Here is a 21,278-nt window from a genome sequence, read left to right as displayed (position 1 = left end):
TTCCCAAGTGCCCCTCAACCTGTACCCCCATTATTCGGTCCGGTTTGCTAGTTAGTACCAAGTCCAGAGTGGCTCTCCCTCTAGTTGGCTCCTGCACCAGTTGGGTAAGGTAGTTATTTTTAATTGTTCTCAAGAACTTGTCACTCGTGAGATTTGCAGGTTTCATTTTCCCATTTTATATCCCGATAATTAAAGTCCCCCATAATAATTACTTCATTGCGGTCTGACACCTCTTCTACTTGCCTTAATAATACGATTTCCGTTTCTTCTGTTGCTTTTGGTGGACTATAGAAACCCCTTATCAATATTTTGTTATTTTTTTTCCCCCTGTATTTCTACCCACAGAAATTCCACATATTTATCTCCTGCACCTATATCTTCTTGCAGCCTCGGCATTAAGTACGATTTAACGTACAAACACACCCCTTCCCCTTTCTGTTCCTTACGGCCTCTTCTGAATAGACTGTAACCCTGTAAATTCACCGCCCAATTGCACTCGTCAACCACCAGGTTTCTGTTATTCCAACTATATCATAGTTTTCATCAGTCATTCTCGCTTTAAGCTCGCCCACTTTGCCAATCAGACCTCTTGCATTCGTAGCCGTACAATTCATACGGTGGTTGTTCTTTAAATTCATTTGGCTATTAATGGCTGTTCTGTCGATTCTAACTGTCCTAACCCAACCCCATGCTCGACCTCCAATCCCACTACTTGGACCTAGGTTGTTATCTACACTGTCTACCCCCCTGTTTATCTTTTTGCCCTCCCCCCCCAGATATTTATTTCACTTTTGCCAATGAGCCCAGACTTATCTAGTGATTCTTAATTAAACTGCATCATTGGGCCACTGGCAGAAATCCCAGGCATAAGGCTATGTAGATAACTATACCCTGAACAACTAATTTTTTTAAATAACCCCGATTTAGGTCTGAGAACGGTATAGTTCCTAGAATTTCCTGAAATTGTTAAATAATTTTCAATGTTATTTTATCATATTTCATATTGTTCTTTTCAAAAAATCTTATTCTGTAGAGAATAAACAAGTTGTATTAAACGTAATAATCCAAGTTACATAGAATGTGATATTCACTAGAGTATGGAACAGATTCAGTTGGATTTGAGAAGAGGATATGTATGCACAGCACTGTATTACCAGGGTTAAAGTGAGTTTGCGATGCCTGAAGGTTTTTTAATAGCTGTTAAGTGTCAGCAGTCAGGGAAAAAAAGAAATCCAAGCAGAAGAATGTTCACCAAGGGTCCAATGGGTTTTAAAAAGGAGCTGAAAAGTTGTGTGGCTACAGCTGCGGTTTCTTTAATCAGATACAATGGCTCCACCGTAATTAACCAGCTACGGATTGATGGGCACTGTGAGGCAGGAAAACCAAGAGTTTATTGATCAGTTTCTTAGAATTGTCTAATGGTAGGGTGAGGAAAACGATTTTGGGGGATTTTGAGTACAGAATTCCCAAATGGTTTAATAAATTGAACATTTCCACCAGGGCCCTGGTTGCACCTCCAGCAGGTATTCAGGATTGAAGAGCAATACAGATGTGCTTGATCAGGAGTTGTATACCATGTAGATATAATTTTGCATGAGTTTTCTTGGACTCTAATGCACTTTGACATACCATGGGAAACCTTTTTAATTTGACTTTCCAGTGTGATATAAAGGGTCATTCAAATGGGGCATCTTTACAAAGAATCATTTGGTATAATGTTGAAAGTATCTTAGTGGGAAATTTAGATGTGAAGAGCAATTTTTCTAAGTCAGTTATCTCTCTAACTGTCCTCTAATTACATATAGAAATATCACTTTGTTAGCTGAGTATTGCAAGAAATGCATTTTGGGTAGTGCATTGTTGCCATTGTAGTGCCATCCATGTTGTGTAATTAAAGTATTGAGTCAAGAGGAATGTGTAGTCCAGAGTGGGAATGAGTAGGGTGTGTCTTCAAACTTGCTGAGTGCGAATGTAGTAAGTCCGAGATAAGTGTTAAAGCTGAGGGGGCTTAGCATTAAATCATAGAATGGTAAAGTTGGAAGGAACCCCCAGGGTCATTTGGTCCATCTCACTGCTCAGTGCAGGATTCATTAAATTGTCCCAGACAGATATTTGTCCAGCCTTTGCTTGAAGACTTCCATTAAAAGGAGAACTTGCCACATCCCGTGGCAACCTGTTCCACTTATTGATCACCCTCACTGTCAAAAAGATTTTTCTAATATCTAATGTGTGTCTTCTCCCTTTCATCCAGTTGCGTCTAGTCATTTTTTGTGCAAATGAATAGGGCTGATCCCTCTGCATTGTGACAGCCCTTCAGAAATTTGTAGACCGTTATGAAGTCTCCATCAGGTTTCTTTTTTCGCTAGCTAAACATGCCTAGTTCTTTCAGCCATTCCCCATTGGACATGGTGTGCAGACTGCTCATCATCCTGGTAGCTCTTCTCAAAAGTTGCTCTCTCTTGTTTATGTCTTTTTTAAATTGGAGTGCCCCGAATTGGACACAGTTTTCGAGATGAGGTCTGACCAAGGGGGAAAAAAAAAAAAAGAGGGGGATAATTACCTCACGTGATCTAGACTTAAAGGGGTTGTCCGGCCACACAGGGTAAAAAATTTTATAATGCTGCTGCTTCCCTTTCAGTAAGGATAGTAACACACAGCATACAGGGGCTCAAACCGGCAGGCAGATCAGCTGGAATGTCAGTTTCTTACCTTAGACTCTGATCTTCACTGCAGCTTTCAAAGATGGCGCCTCTGCGCTCTCCCTCTTCTGTGTGCGCGCTCCCGATGGCAGTAAGAGACATGAAAAGGCAGGGTTTCATGGCCTCCCTCAGCTCACGTCCTAGCCCCGCTCACCTCTATTGAACTGCTCTACAGTCTCTCCCCGCCCAGCCCCCCCCCCCCCTTCTGCATACTATACTCAGAGGGGTTGTAGCCAGGGGACACTTATACACTCATGGTTCAGGATAAAATCCTGGCATGAGTGTATAGTGAATGGAGATGGGCTGGGGAGAGCCGAGAGAGAACTCTCCTGCAGCCCCCCACTGCAAGGCTACCTACTGCCCCCCCACCCTGCTAAAGTAAAGTAAAACAAAACATTTCCCCACACACACATGCCCTCATAGTGCCCCTCCCACAGCGACCCCTCTCACAATGACCCCCCCCCCCCCCCCGACTTCTGTCAGCCGGGTCCCTGCACACACACACACACACACACACACACACACACACACACACACACACACACACACACCACTGCACCCCCCCCCTTGCACACATCCATCCATCCATCTCTCCCTCTCCACCCCCCCCCTTCCCCCGGGAATTCTAACAGCCGGGTCTCCAGACACCACTAGCACGCACACACATCACTGCACCCCCCCCTGCACACATCCATCCATCCATCCATCCATCTCTCCCTCTCCACCCCCCCCCCCCCCCCCGCACGCGCGAGAGCCCGCCCCTCCGCTCATTCTTACCTTGGAGATGAAGAGCCAGCAGCCACGCCTCCCCTGCAGGCAGAACTGAGCTTCCCAGCGGCTGAAGTTCTTCTGCACATGCGCAGAGCTGTGCTGGAGAAGCGCGTCCCGTCGTCCCGACAAGAAGAGGACAAGAGACTTGTCGGAACCCATGGCAACCGAGGAGCAACACAGGGGGGGGGGGGGGGGGCAGCCCAAAAGGTAAGTGAATAACTTCTGTTTGCCTAATTTACAATGCACAATGTATATTACAAAGTGCATTGTATTGGGCAAACAGAAGTAATGAGACCTAATGTTTATGGCCGGACAACCCCTTTAAGGCTTCTTTTAATACATCCCAGAATTGTGTTGGCCTTTTTTGCTGCTGCATCACATTGTTGACTCATTTTGAGTCTGTGATCTATCAGTCTTTTTCACATGTGCTGCTGCTTAGCCCAATTCCTTTCATTCTGTACATTTTTTTTTTCCTCCATTTTTCTTGCCCAGATGTAGCACTTGGCATTTCTTCTTATTAAATACCATTCTGTTAGTCGCGGCCTACTGTTCAAGCTTTTTTTAAGTCTTTTAGAATCCTCTTTCTCTACTTAAGTGTTAGCTATCCCTTCTAGCTTTGTGTCTTTGTCAAATTGGGCCCAGGACGGAGCCTTGTGGTACCCCACTTAAAACAGTCTTCCAGTTGGATGTGCAGCCTTTTAGGACCACTCTGAGTATGATCACTCAGCCAGTTGTGAATCGACCTAATAATTACCTTGTCAATCCCATATTTGGTCATTTTTTAAAATAGTATGGTATGTGATACTTTGTCAAATACTTTACTAAAGTCAAGATATATTATATCCACTTCATTTCCCTGATCAACCCAGTCAGTGATTTTGTCATACAAGGAAATTGGAGTTGTCCGGCATGACTTGTTTGTAACAAACCCATACTGGCTCTGGTTAATTACTCCATTCTCATTCAAGTACTTGCATACATGCTGCTTAATAATTTGTTAAAAGATTTTTCTCTGTTCACCTGGGAATTCAGGATCGTTTCATTAAGTCTTTATGTTCTGATTTTTGGTCTAAATGAATGGATAACGATTTGGGAGCACACAGCATTTGGTAAGGTCAAGTCCCAACTCATGACTGACTCTTAGGGTGATTTATGACTGTAGAAAAAGTCCAAGAGCAGCATATATGGTGCAAATTCCAGCATCAATAAAGATGCATCTTTTATTTCTCTATAAGAACTGGTACGTTTCTGACTCCTAGGGTAACATCGCATTGTGACGTTTTCTTAGCAGACTGTTTTTGTGAGGTGGTTGCCATTGCCTTCCTCAGTCAACTTTTACCCCACAGCAAGCTGGGTACTCATGGTACCGCCCTCGGAAGGATGGAAGGCTGAGTCAACCTTGAGCCGCCTGCCTGAACCACACAGGGATTGAACCTGCAACCTTCAGGTCGTGAGTGAGAGCTTATGACTGCATTTATGCTGCCTTAAGACTCACACGAGCGTCTAGGCTCTAGACCTAGACAGATAGCCAATTCTTTTATATGAGTTATGAGAAGCAGAAAGATATATGCAGTCAAGGTTATTAAAGGTGAAAGTGTCTCTAAGTGTCAAGCAATAGAGCAGAATGGAGAAGTTTTTGATGTGGGTCTGAGCTTTTAGTAATAAGGCTGAATTCTTTGAAGAGAAATCCAATAAAGGTTACAATGTGACAATTAAGTCTCCACCTACTATTAAGATACCTTCCGCAAAAGATTGCAGGGCATCTATCGCTTGCATGATCCAAGCTTGCATGGACGAAGCATTGATCAGTAGGTCGTCTAGATAAGGGATTGCTACTATCCGCTGAGTATGAAGAAGTGCCACAACAGCTGATAGGGTTTTTGTGAATACTCAGGGAGCTGTTACCAGAGCAAGTGGCAAGGTGACAAATTGGAAATAATTCGACTAGACTACAAATTGAAGGGCCAGTGGGAGTGGGACTGGTGAATCGGGATGGGGACATACAGCAAGGACATCGAAGATGCCTATGAAAGCAACCACTGCCTGGATGAGTTCCATACAAAAATGAAGTCATTTGACATAGCAGTTGAGGAGCTTCAGATCTAGGATCGGCAAATTGATCCATCCATTCTGGGGACCACGAACAGGTTGGAGAAAAATCTGGTAAAATGTTCGTGAGAAGAAACTGGATGATGACATTTTGGTCGAGCAGATCTTGAGTGGCTTGAAGCTACTGGGAGAGCCTGCTCAGATCGAACAGTGGGAAAGAAGCAAAAAAAAAAAATTTCAATCTCTGAGGAGAGCAGAATGAAAATCAATCGTGCATTTTGAAGAGCCAATCTCATGCACTAGGGATCTTGGATGTGAATGAACCACATGTCCCTCAATAGCAGAAGACGATCCCCACCCCATTCTGCTGCTCTTTATGCCGAGGAGGACTTGGTTGCTTGAGACAAAGGTGCCAAGAAGGGAGTGGTTTGAAGGATGGGAGCTTTTTTGTTGTCCTGAAGGGGACTGGTGTGAGTCGGAAGGTTGCAGGCTGGAGTGACAAAAGGAATATTAGGCAGGCATTTTCTTCTTGGCAGTGTACTAACGAGATGACCTCTATTGCGGAAAATGAGAACCTTTTTCGCCTGTCACCTCAGAATTAATTTTGCTTAGATGGCTTCCGAAGAGGGGAATTCTTGTAAAGGTAAGTCCTGTAAGGAACTTTCTGAAAGGGTGGTCTGCAGACCAACACATTATTCATGAAGTGCGGCGGATTGCCACAGCAAGCATGGAGGAATGGGCTAGTAGCCTGATTGCATACAGGGAGGCCTCGCAGGGGAATTTTCCTTCCAGGAAGAGAGGAAAAGCTAGCTTAGCAAACTCCTCATGTGGTGCACTGGCAAGGGATCCTTGATGGAATGGTTTTGACCATTCAGATGTGGCAATCACTACCGGGAGAGAGCATTCAGGGTCAGGACCCCGTGGGGGCACAGTGGTGGATGTTCCTGGAACAGGTTCACTGGCTGGTTTGGGAGGCAGACAGTTTGTGCAAAAAGGGTCCTGTAGCCCATAAAATCTCGTGCAACAGCGGGAGCATGCAAAGTATGTCACAATGGTTGTGCTCTAATGACTGGATTCCCCCAAAAGAATCAGACATTGTAGCTTTATGTGCAGGGTAAAATTTGCATCGCTGCAACATTTGCACAGTAACGGCTGAGAGTTACATTGGGCTAGGGTGGCAAGGAGCTGCCTAGAGCATGTCTTACTTGGGTCTAGAAAAAAGTTCCTGCGCTCCTTTTTGGATCCAAATACACCAGGGAATGGAATTACCAACACCACGATAGACATCAAAGTCCTCCTTTATTCCATATAACCAAGTGCAACGCGTTTCATCGCATATAGCGACTTTCTCAAGCACAATATTAAAAAATAGACTCATTAAACATATATATATATATATACACACGCTTATAATCATATGCCATTTACCTTATTGCTCCTCCCTCCTTGCCATGTGGGTCAGTCTGCTGGAGTTCCGGCGTCCTGCCCCGGGTCGCTCACATGACGTGTTACGCATGTTGCCGTCGCGCGATGAAGTCATTACGTCCGCGATAACCGCTTACAGCCGGTGGAACGCACAGGAGAACTAGTTCTCCTTGCTTACTGCCACACATGAATGAATGAACGGCCTTTCGTCACAGCGTGATGACGTCATCACGCTCACAGCACCCAATTACGGCGGATGGAACGCACCAGGGGAGAGCTCACGCTCTCTCCCTGCGTGGTGCCGTTCAGACGTACGGAGGAGAGGAGACCACAATATCAAGTTCTCTTACATATATACTCCATTGATATGTATTCCATTGATATGTATTGTGGATATTAACGTATATAAACAGGTGCTATAGCCCTGTCACAATGAGTGTGACACAGATTCCTGGCTGCTCTCCTGATATAGCCCATCGGGATTTCGTGGATACGCAGGGAGACGTTTGGTATTACACATATGGCTATCTAGGACTTGGAGGTGTAGGTGGGGCTCAGGCACGGGCTCCCCCGTACACCGGGTGAGTCTATTTTGATTTATTGCCTAAATTGGGCTGCTTTCCATTTTCAAGGTGCGCTGTCCTGACTTATATATTATTTACTTGGGTCTAGGAGATCTCCCTGACATGTGATGCAGAGGAACCACAGAAAATGGTACCCAGAATAAGAGTTGTGGGAAATTAGGGGTGGGATCGATCACTAATAGGGAAAATCCTAGCTCTGGAAACATGTCATGACCAATCGCAGGGAGCCTGAATTCAAGCACCTATCAGCGGAAAGCACATTCACTGTGCAAATGCGAAGGGAACACCTTTTCCTCATGAATAAACAAGGACAGTCTAAAAGAGGATAACAGGAGTAAGCAGGACAGCACCTTGATGTGAAGTGGTATATATACAATTTAATGAATATATACTGAAAAGGGACATAACCGATGCCCAGCAGGGTTCCTGAATAGGATACAACCCGCTGGCACCTCAGAGTTCTGGTTGATGTTGAAGTAATCCAGTGGTCCCAAGGTCTTGCATAAATCCAAGTTAGAATAAGTTGGAGAGCGCATAGGTAGGTTCGCCCATATATCAAAGATGGGCGCAATCAATAGAGTTTAGTGATATAAAAATTGGCTCCCACACAAGTTGGGTAAGGTAGTTATCTTTAATTGTTCTCAAGAACTTACCACCCTTGTGAGATTTGCAGGTTTCGTCTTCCCATATTATATCCGGATAATTAAAGTCCCCCATAATAATTACTTCATTGCAGTTTGACACCTCTTCTATTTGTCTCAATAATAAGATTTCAGTTTCTTCTGTTGCTTTTTGTGGTCTATAGAAAACCCCTATCAGGATTTTGTTATTATTTTTTCTCCCTGTATTTCTACCCACAGAGATTCCATGCTTTTATCTCCTGAACCTATATCTTCTTGTAGCCTCAGCATTAGGTAGGATTTCTCTTTTTGCCCTCCCCCAGTCCCTAGTTTCAACATTTCTCTAGCCTTCTAACAGTCTTCTCCCCCAGCACAGCTGCACCCTCCCAATAAAGATGCAACCTGTCCCTACGTTAGAGCCTGTAGCCGACAGCAAAGTCGGACCAGTTCTCCAGGAACCTGAACTCCTCCTTCGTACATCAACTCTGGAGCCACTTGTTTACCTCCCCAAGATCCTGCTGCCTTTCTAGGGTGGCTTGTGGTGCAGGTAATATTTCTGAGAAAAACACCTTGGAGGTCCTTGCCCTAAGCTTGGCTCCTAGGTCCCTGAAATCGTTTTTGAGGGCCCTCCATTGACCTCTAATTTGTTCATTGGTGCCAGTGTGCACCAAGAGCCCACTGGATCCTCACCAGTCACTCCCAGTAATCTGTCAACCTGGCCCCATTGAAAGCAATGGGAGAACATTGCAATCCTCTGCTGTGGCAGCAGCGACACAGGATTCCTTCATCCCCGAAGAGAGTTCCCTCATCACTGATGAGGGGATTTTCCCTCATGGATGAAGGGATCTCCTGCCGCTGCTGTCACAGCAGAGGATTGCAATGTTCTCCCATTGCTTTTAATGGGGCCAGTGCTGCTGCCGCTCCATTGAAAGCAATGGGATGAAGGGATTCCAGGCAGTGATGCGAGGCTGTTTTCACATGAAAACGCCTCACATCCAGGGGTCTCACATGGATTGTGAGGGCAATATAGTACCATGAATCACTGCCCAATATCGCTCTCACCAGTGTGTGGGAGCCCTAAGGCAGCTGTACACTCCTTGGAACATGATCCTATACAGTTATTACACATTATGAGGACTGTAGGTTGATAGAATTATGAGGACTATGGATTGATGAAATTAAGTTATCTCCACATCATATAGTTTGCAAGTGTTAAAGGGGTTTCAAAGAGCTTTTATTTTTAATATACCATCCAGCTCACACTGCCAGAAAACAAGAAATAATCACATAATTATATCTCCCTCTTCCCGCTGTGTCCCATGCTGCTGCTCCAGGTCTTCACCCTGACGGCATGTTTACGGGCTGCCTTTTAACGATATGTCACAGACTGCTGCACTAAATAACACAGCTGGTGCACCAAGTAGCAGCGCGGGAGATGCCGGATGAGTTTAGGAGTATTTTCTGTTTTAGGGGAGGGGTAATTTCAAGAACTATAGTACAGTGCAAAAGTTTTAGGCATGTCTGGAAAAAATGCTCCAAAGTAAGAATGTGTTCAAAAATCCAAGTTTTAATAGTTTATTTTTTTCAATTAGCAAAATGAATCTTTATTGAGCCACATTGGTTATCTACCATTAGTCTTTTATTCCTGTAAGGTATGAGCCTTTCACAGTTAGTAATCAGGATGTTTTTAAAAGTTTGCCATTTATTATCCATACTCTTATTTTTGAGGACACTGTCCCAGTCAATAAATATAAGGACATCTCTAAGCTGATCGAATTTGGCCTTCCAAAAGTTTAGTATTTTCGAAACTGCCCTATAAAACTCTCACTTGAAGTTGTATTATCTATATATATATAAAGACGAAAGCCCTCACTGACTGACTCACTCACTGACTCACTCACTGACTCACTCACTGACTCACTCACTGACTCACTCACTGACTCGCCAAAAGTTCTCCAACTTCCCGATATCGTAGAAACATGAAATTTGGCACACGCAAGGATTATCTCCAAAATAGGAAAAGTAATTGGGTCCCAACTCGATTATTCAATTCTAGCGCAAAAAAATTGGCGTCGAAATTTTACGTACGTAATCTAAATCTGTCACTTTCCAATGTCATAGAAACTTAAAATTTGGCCCGAGCATTGAATATGTCCTAAATGGGAAAAGTTAATGGGTCCCAACTCGATTATTTAATTCTATGCGCAAAAGAATTAGCGTCCAAATTTTACGTACGGAATCTAATTATCTCACTTTCCGGTGTCATAGAAACAGGAAATTTGGCACGAGCATTGATTATGTCATAAATAGGAAAAGCTAATGGGTCCCAACTTGATTATTCAATTCTATGCGCAAAAGAATTAGCGTCCACATTTTACGTACGGAATCTAATTTTCTCACTTTCCGGTGTCATAGAAACGTGAAATTTGGCACGAGCATTGATTATGTCATAAATAAGAAAAGCTAATGGGTCCCAACTCCATTATTCAATTCTATGCGCAAAAGAATTAGCGTCAAAATTTTACGTGCGGAATGTAATTTTTTCACTTTCCGGTGTCATAGAAACGGGAAATTTGGCACGAGCATTGATTATGTCATAAATAGGAAAAGCTAATGGGTCCCAACTTGATTATTCAATTCTATGCGCAAAAGAATCAGCGTCCAAATTTTACGTACGGAATCTAATTTTCTCACTTTCCGGTGTCATAGAAACGTGAAATTTGCCCCGAGCATTGATTATGTCATAAATAGGAAAAGCTAATGGGTCCCAACTCCATTATTCAATTCCATGCGCAAAAGAATTAGCGTCCACATTTTACGTGCGGAATGTAATTTTCTCACTTTCCGGTGTCATAGAAACACGAAATTTGGCACGAGCATTGATTATGTCATAAATAGGAAAAGCTAATGGGTCCCAATTCCATTATTCAATTCTATGCGCAAAAGAATTAGCGTCCAAATTTTACGTACATAATCTAAATCTCTCACTTCCCAATGTGATAGAAACATGAAATTTGGCACAGGCATTGATTATGTCATAAATAGGAAAAGTTAATAGGTCCCAACTCGATTATTCAATTCTAGCGCAAAAGAATTGGCGTCGAAATTTTTTGTGCGGAATGTAATTTTTTCACTTTCCGGTGTCGTAGAAACGGGACATTTGGCACGAGCATTGATTATGTCATAAATAGGAAAAGCTAATGGGTCCCAACTCGATTATTCAATTCTATGCGCAAAAGAATTAGCGTCCAAATTTTACGTACGGAATGTAATTTTTTCACTTTCCGGTGTCATAGAAACGGGAAATTTGGCAGGACCATTGATTATGTCATAAGTAGGAAAAGCTAATGGGTCCCAACTCGATTATTCAATTCTATGCGCAAAAGAATTAGCGTCCAAATTTTACGTGTGGAATGTAATTTTTCACTTTCCGGTGTCATAGAAACGGGAAATTTGGCAGGCGCATTGATTATGTCATAAATAGGAAAAGTTAATGGGTCCCAACTCGATTATTCAATTCTAAGCGCAAAAGAATTAGTGTCCAAATTTTATGTACGTAATCAAATTCTCTCACTTCCTGATGTCATTTTATATAAAGGAAACGTTGCATGGTTACCTCCCCGTGGTGTTTCCTGGGTAACGCAGAGAACTATCCAAAATGGTGAACATATGTTTTTCCTCGGTATCTCTAAAGTAACCACGACTTCATAAGATTTTCCGTGTGAACACCAGATAAATACCTGTACCAAATTAACTCGGGCGAAGCCGGGTATATCAGCTAGTATTATATTATGGTCACTATTTCCCAGGTGCCCCCAAACCTGTATCCTTGTTATTTTGTCAGGTCTGTTGGTTAGTATTAAGTCCAAAATGGCCACTTCCTCTAGTTAGGTCCTGTACAAGATGGGTAAGGTAATTATCTTTAGTAATTGACAGGAAGTTGTTAACCTTTATGAGATCCACTGGTTTCCCCATTTATATTCGGATAGTTAAAGTCCCCCACAATAATTACTGCATTGTAATTTGGTGCTTCATTTATTTACTTCAATAATAGATTTTCAGTAGATTCTGTTATTTTTGGTGGTCCATAGAAAACCCCTATAATGATTTTATTGTTTTTTCCCTCCATGTATTTCCACCCATAGAAATTCCAAATGGTCATCTCCCTACCATATAAATTCCCATAATGTGGGCTTTAAACAGGATTTTATATAAAGACAAATGACTCCTCCTTTCCAGATTTTACAATCCTTTCTGAACAGACTGCAACCCTATAAGTTCACTGCCCAGTCACAGCTTTCATCTAACCAGGTCTCTGTTATTCCCCCTATGTCGTAGTTTTCATCAAATATTATTACTTCCAGTTAGTCTACTTGATTTGTCAGACTTTTAAAACTACTCACCATACAGTTTAGAAGGTTTTGGTTATTTTTCTATACTAAGTGTACCCCTACTAACGCTTTTGCCAATTCTAACTGTACTAATCCCTCCCACCGCTCCACCCCAATTTCCATTACTTAGTCCCAGATCACTGTCTACACGGTCTTCCCTCATATCACTGTGGTTGCCCTCCCCCCAGTCCCTAGTATAAACACTCATCCAACCTTTTAGCCCTCATCTCCCCCAGCACAGCTGCACCCTCCCCATTATGATGTCTCCCATCCCTATGGTAGATGCAGTAGCCAACGGCAAAGTCAGCCTAGTTTTCCAGGAACCCAAACCCCTCCAGGGCCACTTGTTTACCTGCCTAATCTTCCTCTGCCTTTCTGGTGTAGCATGAGGTACAGGTAGTATTTCAGAAAATACTATTTTGGAGGTCCTTGCCCTAAGCTTAGATCCTAGTTCCCCAACCTCCATCTACCTCTAACTTTTTCATTGGTGCTAAGGTATATCACTAGATCCACACCAGCCTCTCCAAGTAATCTGTCAACCCGATCCACGATGTGTCAAACTCGAGCGGCAGAAGACAACACACCATTCAACGATCCCAGTCTTTGTGGCAGATTGCCCTGTCTGTCCCCCTAATAATTGAGTCTCCATCTACCAGGACCAATCTAGCCTGCCCTGCGCTCCCATTCCCCTTCTCACTGGAGCAGACATGTCCCTGGCAGTCAGCGGGCATGTCGTGCTGCAGCAGTGCCAACCCTGTAATGGCATTCTTCTCATCTGCCAACTTTGCAAACTTGTTGGGGTGTGCCAGTTCAGGAATAGCCTCTCTGAATTTCTTCCCACTACCCATCCTTCTAACTGTCACCCAGCTAGCTGCCTGCTCATCCTGCTCTCCCAAACTACCATCCAGCCCCACACCTACCCCAGCTAGTGTCTGTTCAGTGAACAGCAAACTCCTTTCCATATTGCCAATGGATCTCAGTGTTGCAAGCTGCTCCAAATGTGCAACATGCTCACATCTCATACAGCAGTATGCACCCTCTAACGGCTGTTCAAGGACTGCATACTTGGCACAAGATGTACAATGGATGGCATTGTCAATCATGGAGCAAATTCTTAATGGGGATCTTACAGATAGATTAGATGAAAGTAGTATATGCAAAAATTCAAATGAATTACAGTAATTAAATGCAACTCCAAAGTCACTAATCCCGAGTCACACTTAGACCACAGTGCAGTTATGTCAGGCACACTAAAGGTCCGCAACGATTATCGTTCATTTGCCATTGTTTGACTGAATTTTGAGCGATAATTGTTGCATGTAAATTAGCCTTAACTCAGCTCACACAATCACTTAAAGATGGATTGAACTAGCACTTAGCTTTAGCACTTCTGTTGCTCCTCTGGTTGGAATGTGAAGACAGGTTTACTTTGAAAGAAAAGTCTAGTCTGAACATGGTCTAAGCATACGCCACATGGGGCAGAATTTCCACCGCAGATTTTGCCTCGATTCTGCAGAAAATCCAAACGGTCAATCATCCAATATTTTGAACAAATTTTGAGCGATCATCTTTGCATGTAAATGGGGCTTTAGGTTACCATTGCATAATAATACACATTGTGCATCAGGTAGTCAGAAAATGGGTGTGATCAACTTTGCATGTCTAGGACTAGAGGGTCGCTTTAAGCATTTGGTCTAAAGCCCCATTTGCGTGCAAAAGATGATCGCTCAAAATTTGTTGAAAAGATAGGATGATTGACAGTTTGAGCGATAATTTTGCACAAGCTGCTAGTGGGAACTAATGCCCATTAGCAGCTTATTACCTTCATTTGCATGTAAATGAGCCTCCCTGACCTGTATGCTGAGAACAGCAGGTGGTCTGTTATCTACATACAGCCCTTTTGTTCTGCCACTGGGACTGCAGCTGAATACAATGTTATCAGCACTCCTGTGGAGAATCACAGTGTGCGGTCCCTGCTATCAGCTCTCTAGCCGAACAATGGATTTTAAACTGAAGAAAAAAATCATCATTCCGATGAAAAGCAAACAATGGTAGCATTTATATGCAACGATTATCACTCAAAAGACATAATTTGAGCGAATTTTGAGCGATAGTCGCTGCGTGTAAATGGGGCTTAACTGACGTTTATAAGTTAACACAATTACAAGGTACAAGAACTATTTCCACAACTTGAGAGTTGATAAGTAGTATTCAGAAATCAAGAAGATAATGCTACTCAACATCATTGCACTGCAGAGGTGCTCTAGTCCTGAAAATGTAGGGGGGAAAGTACTTTTCACGCAGTTTGGACAAAATGACCCCTATTGTACTTAGATTAGGTGGAAATTGTGAGTTTGGTACTTCATAAAACATCTCACTGTCGTTGATTGTAATTGATAAGACTTATGCTCAAAAAGGTGTACATTGTTATGAGAGATTAGGTTTTGTACTTCCGCTTACCCTTCTTTTAAGTGCAACATTCAATCTTCCACCATTAGTAAGTAGACGTAGAGGAGTAGTTGGGGCATCTTCACAACTTTCAGATGCATCAGCTTCAATGCGTAGGGTCTGCCAAGTCACTTGCTTAAATGTGAGAACCTGAACACAAAACCACATTCAGATGCACCAATATAACTTAAATGCTTACGCTGTACATTTTAATCTTGTATTTTTAAAAGCTAACAGTTACCTCTCCTCTTTGTGGATGGGTAAGGCGAGTAAATCGTAAATCACTCTGCTGCCATGTTGGACTAACACTGTAACCTTGTAGCTGCCAGAGCTGTAGCGATGCGCGAAATGTCTGTGATTCAATCTTGATAATCACACAGCCAATCTCTAAGAACATACCCTCTACCACCTTCTCTGCAAAGCCATATTCACTAATACATCGAAAAAACACAGAATGATCTGTTATCACTATGCTCAAACCAACAATATTTAAATATATCGCTGTTGTTAAAGAATAAAAGACGACATTTCACCTTTGACCTGCAGCAAGTGCTATAGGAGATGGTCCATTGGGTGGTCGAGGATCTTCACATGTTTTCATCTCAATTTCAACTTTATCAAGCATCTGTAAAAGTAATTAAATCAGTTCAGACTGATATAAGTATATGCATTATTTCTACTGTTAATTCAGTTTCAATGAGTCTGTCATGACAGAACAACTGCAGGAGGCTTCCTAACCTCTGTAAGACAGCAGCATAAGATATAAGGTGCATTCAAATTTAAATGTCTCCTAAATTTTTTTCCTAAGTAATAAGAGCAGATAGAAATATGGGACACATTCTAGAAGACACAGGCATTCCTCGGGCAGCATTGTCCAGAACGTACATGACAGCAGTTGAAGTTCGAAACGTTTTAAATACTTAAAATGGCGACATTCACGTTACAAGAACAGCGTGTAATTAACTGTTTTCTTCTCTTGAGTGGAATGACACCTACCTACATTCATTGTCAATTGAGTTAAGACATGCGGTGAGGGTGTCATGGACGTAAAAACAATAATTCCCTTTCTTGAAGGCATCATGACAGCATACACCCATCAGGTCAGCTCCCCTGCTGACCTGATAGGACAGGAAAAGGCAGAGCATAAAAGGAACCTCCCCTCCACTAACACCAGTGCATTCCAAATAACCACAGTGACAGAATACTTAACCAGAAGGTGTTTTTATTGGCATCACACACCTCAGACAAAAGAAATCATAAGCGTACACATTACCTCATGTGTTAGACAAAAGAAGGGTAACCATGTCGGTAAGGGGGGAAAAAAGCCCGTATGCTGTCATGATACCTTCAAGAAAGGGAACGATCGGTAAGAAAAATTCCCGTTTTCCCTCCGACATCATGACAGCATACACTTGGAGGAATACCAAATAACTGGCATGGGCTTTTTTAGGAAGGGATTACTGCTTAAAGCACCTTCCTCCCAAAGGTTGCATCCTCATTAGATTTTAATGTCCAGCCTGTAAGGTTTAATAAACATATGACTAGAAGTCCACAAGGCCGTGTTACAAATCTGTTTGATTGAGGCGTGCGCTCTTTCTGCCCAGGAACACGCCACCGCCCGAGTAGAGTGGGCTTTCAAACCTTCTGGGGGAGGAATGCCCTTGGTCTTGTAAGCCTCCTGTATGGCTCTCCTGAGCCACCTGGCTATTGAATCTCTAGAAGTGGCCTTCCCTTTTGCCTGCCCCTAAAATTGAACAAAAAGTTTGTCAGTCTTTCTGAAACTTTCCGTTGCCTCAAGGTACAGCAGATTATGGAGCTTCTGCTCCTTTTCGTTTTTAAAATTTAGACAAAGGCTGGAATGACTATTGGCTGGCCTCCGTGGAAGTCTGACAAGACTTTGGGTTGGAAGGAAGGGTCTAAGGAGAATACGATCTCGTCGGGGTGAATAGTCATATATGGGGCCCTTTGCGAAAGGGCCTGGATTTCACCCACGCACCTAGCCGACATAACTGCCACAAGGAGGGCTACCTTGTACGTCAGCAAGGCGATGGATAGGTCTCTAATAGGTTCAAAGAGGGGATCGCAGAAGGCCTGAAGGACTATAGTCAGATCCTAGGGGGGCGCCGTAAGCCTTATAAATGGATGAAGTCTACTCGCCCCTCTAAGAAATTTCCTAATCCCCTTGTGCTCAGCAAGCGCAAGATCAAAGAATGCCCCCAAAGCCACTACTTGTACTTTGAGGGTATTTGGACTCAACACTTTATCCAGGCCTGCCTGGAGGAAATTTAAAATTTTTTACAAATGTCTGACTGGATGTCCTGACCCATCCATTCTGAGAATTTTTTCCCAGACTTTGGAATAAATCTTTTCCGTCGAGGGCATAAGGCTCTCACAAATAGTGGAAACCAGATTAGACAATAGACCCTTTTCTAAGAATTTTACCCGTTCAAGATCCAGGCCGTAAGCCTGGACTTGTGAACCTCCGGGTAGAGGAGAGGACCCTGCAGCAATAGGATCAGTCTTGGCGGAAGATGGAGAGGCTCTCCCACTGACAGCAGAGGAAACCAAGGTTTTTCGGGCCAATAAGGTGCTACTAAAGTTACTGACAGCCTTGACCGCAGTAATTTTCTTAGGAGGAGCGGAATCAGAGGTAAAGGGGAAAAAGCTTAAGCTAAATCCCAAACCCGTGACTAAGGCTTGCTTCTCCGAGTCTTAGGAAAAGAGAAGACGGCACTGGGTATTTGTGCTTCACGCAAATAAATCTATTGGGTTATCCTCCATTTTGTCACGAGTAGGCTAAACACTTCGGGATGGAGTCCCCACTCTCCTGCATCCACTTTCTTCCTGCTTAGAAAGTCCGCGGCTGAATTCTCGGCTCTTTTTATGTGGAAGGCTGACAGTGACCTGGTTGAGAGTTCCGCTCACTGAAGGGCCAAATGATGAAGTAGAGGATTCCTGGTGGTACCCTGGTGCGAATGAGTGGCACTGCCATCATGTTATCGGAAAAGATCCTCACATGCTTCATCCCTAAAACGGTTTGCAGGCTACATAGGGTTTCCCAAACCTCATTAAGTTCTCTAAAATTAGATGAACTGGATTTCTCATGAGGATCCTATGTACCCTGTATATGGCCACCTTCAAAGTGGACCCCTCACCCTTTGGCGCTGGCATCCGTTATTATCGCGGGGTCCAAATTCCATTCGGATACCCTTGAAAGGTTGTCTGAGGACAACCACCAGCGCAGTGAGGATCTAGCCCCAGTGGAAATAGGGATTGTCCTGTCAAGTGAGGATTGTGACTGGTCCCAATTCTGGAGGATAAGCGTCTGGAGATCACAGCTGTGGAACTGGGCCCAGGGAACCACTCCAATGCATGAAGCCATTAGTCCCAGGATCCGCCTCGACTCTCTTATTGATACTGTAGATTTTTAATACAGAGCAGAACATTCCTCTAGAATGAGTGGTTTCCTTAGAGGAGATAGGGATGAACATTGGAGACAAGAATCCAAAAGGACTCCCACAAATTTTTTCCCGGTTTCCGGTTCCATGTTGGATTTCAGATCAGTAATGATCCAGCTGAGATCCTTAAATAGCTGAAGAGTTGACCCCAAGTGTGACCTCAGAATAGTGAGGGAATCTGCCACCAGCAGGGAACCATACAGATAGGGGACAATAATAATCCCGCGATTGCGCAGAAAGGCTACCATTTCAAATCACCACTTTGGAAAAGATCCGTGGAGCAGAGGAGATTCCAAAGGGAAGGTGCCATTCTCAGCGCAAATTTAGGAACCTTTTGTGAGTTGACATAATTTGGGATGTGATAATACTCATCCTTTTCGTCAATCATAGCTATAACATTATCCTTACCAATCAGGAGGGTTGCGGTTCTGATAGTCTCCATCCGTGGGAGCCATCTGGTTTGGGAACCAGAACGAGAGGGGAGTAAAACCCTTTCCCCCATTCCCTTTTAGGGATGGGGATAACTGCACAGAGATCCAGCAGGATCTGTACACCCTTAAAGGGGTTGTCCCGCGCCGAAACGGGGTTTTTTTTTTTCAACAGCCCCCCCGTTCGGCGCGAGACAACCCCGATGCAGGGGTTAAACAAGAACACCGGACAGCGCTTACCTGAATCCCCGCGCTCCGGTGACTTCTTACTTACCTGCTGAAGATGGCCGCCGGGATCTTCTCCCTCGGTGGACCGCAGGGCTTCTGTGCGGTCCATTGCCGATTCCAGCCTCCTGATTGGCTGGAATCGGCACGTGACGGGGCGGAGCTACACGGAGCCCCATTGAGAAAAGAAGAAGACCGGACTGCGCAAGCGCGTCTAATCTGGCGATTAGACGCTGAAAATTAGACGGCTCCATGGAAACGAGGACGCTAGCAACGGAACAGGTAAGTGAAAAATTTCTGATAACTTCTGTATGGCTCATAATTAATGCACAATGTGCATTACAAAGTGCATTAATATGGCCATACAGAAGTGTATAGACCCACTTTGTTTCGCGGGACAACCCCTTTAAGTAGAGCCTGCTCTAAGGTTGGTGCCTGGATGACGGTCACGGTGGAACCGAAAGCCCGTACTTGGACCCAGGTCCACGCAGTCCCCCGAGGTTAAAATGAATCTATTTGGAGGGCGGGATTCTAGCTCAATCTTGTACCCCTCCGCCACCAGGCCTGCGCTTGTGGGATCAATTCCTGTCCTTAGGATCGTTTCCCAGCGTGTGGTAGGCACCGTCAGTAGTTCTGTTTCTCCAACTAGTGCACAAATGAACTAATCTTCTGCTCACCGGGCATGAAGATGCAGGCTGAGGGACAACAGTAAGAGCCTTACCCCTTCCTCCCGTCGGATAATACCACCTTCCGGTCTTTCCGTTCCCCACGTAGGTTGTAGACAAGGGACGTGGATTGAAGGGGCTTTTTGGGGGGTCTGATGACTAGCAGCCCCGAAAGAGTAGGGTACACAACCTATTTTTGGAGGTTATGTCTCCTGACCACTACTTTACCCAAAATGCCCTCCTGGCCTTGTTGGATAGGGCTGCCACGCGGGCTCCGAAGCTGACCGTCTCCGTAGAAGCTAATCCAGTCAAACTGCTATATAGCGAGCCACCAAGGTGGCCGCTATATTAGCTTTATAAGGAGACTGGACGTGGACCAAGCCTTACGCATGGTCATGTCTACTTTGTTGTCCATATAGTCCTTTAAGTGGGACCTATTCTTGATGGTAGCCCAGTTCTTTTAGACACCATAGAGTTAGCTGTGTCAACCTTTGGCGTCTCCTCAAGGTTAGCCACTTCATCGTCCGCAAATAAAAGACGCTTCTAAAATTCTTTTAGAAATTAATGGCGTTTGATTCACACAATTCCACTCATTAAGGATCAATTGTTTAAGTGTGGCGTTTACAGGGAATGTAGATTTACGTTGTGGAAGCACCCGCAAACATGACGTCCTGCACAGTGCGAGATTTCCGTGTTAGTGCAAAAAAAGATATTTTTTCTCCCCCTGCGACACTTCCCCAAGATCAAATTCTTCCGCCATGTCAGAGTCGGACTCTAACACTGCCGGAGCAGACCTTCTTGTTGCCCCTAAGGGCCCTAGTTGGAGGTCCGAAAGGGAGGACTGTGCTTCTTTCCGGACAACCGACCAGATTTCAGACATGAGGGAAGATTTTCCTTCCTGCAGAATTTTCGCTGAGCAGGAAGCGCATAATGTTTTCGTATAGGAGTCGTCAAGTTTTGCTAAGCATACTGGACACTTTTTACTTCTCCTCCTAGCCACCCTAGGTTTTTGAGTATCCCTGTCGTAAAATGACAAGGGAGAGCTCTGTTAGTAAGGGAAGTGTAGTGCAGGTGTCTGTAGGTTGGCCCACAGGACCACTTACAGTTTGGAGATTCTCTGGGTCCTCCCTGGCTGACATCCTGCGCTTGTGGGATCAATTCCTGTCCTTAGGATCGATTCCCAGCGTGAAGAAAGCACCAGCCGTCTTCTCCTAGTGCAGGGAGCTTTAAATTTTGAATCTGGCACCAAGCCACACCCCACTTTGAGGTGCTCCTTTGAGGCCACGACCCCTTGCGGAGCGTCTGACATCCCCAAGCCTTGTGAAGCGCTGCTACAGCCGGATGGCGGCCGCCGCCTGGATGATGCCCTCTGTGGTGCCGGAAAGTCCGTCCTTGGCCCACGCAGTCCCCGGTTAGCACCCAGATGAGGTACTTCCCACTGGGGTAACCGGGGCTGCCAGAAGATGATGCCGCCGCCGCCCACTGGTAAGTCCTGGAACCTCAGGCATGGGACAG

The 21,278-nt window shown here is 44.2% G+C and overlaps 1 protein-coding gene across 6 annotated transcripts in view; it reads right to left on the bottom strand.

The window, feature by feature from the left end:
- BLTP3A (bridge-like lipid transfer protein family member 3A) overlaps positions 1-21,278 on the bottom strand; it is a 243,303-nt gene that overhangs the window by 167,579 nt on the left and 54,446 nt on the right. For all 6 annotated transcript variants that reach the window (XR_010793253.1, XM_066608943.1, XM_066608930.1 and 3 more), the window contains exons 4-6: positions 15,521-15,612; positions 15,229-15,418; positions 15,000-15,137 (exon numbers count right to left, since the gene is read on the bottom strand). Coding sequence is in view for 5 of the 6 variants with exons in the window: in XM_066608943.1 (XP_066465040.1) it covers positions 15,000-15,137; positions 15,229-15,418; positions 15,521-15,612 (420 nt within the window). In the remaining variant the exon portion in view is untranslated. The remainder of the gene's footprint in view (positions 1-14,999; positions 15,138-15,228; positions 15,419-15,520; positions 15,613-21,278) is intronic.

The sequence above is a fragment of the Eleutherodactylus coqui genome, chromosome 1, assembly GCF_035609145.1.
Source record: "Eleutherodactylus coqui strain aEleCoq1 chromosome 1, aEleCoq1.hap1, whole genome shotgun sequence".
Lineage (NCBI taxonomy): Eukaryota > Metazoa > Chordata > Amphibia > Anura > Eleutherodactylidae > Eleutherodactylus > Eleutherodactylus coqui.
Note: the sequence above shows the minus strand (reverse complement) of the source record. Positions and strands in the feature narration are given on the sequence as shown.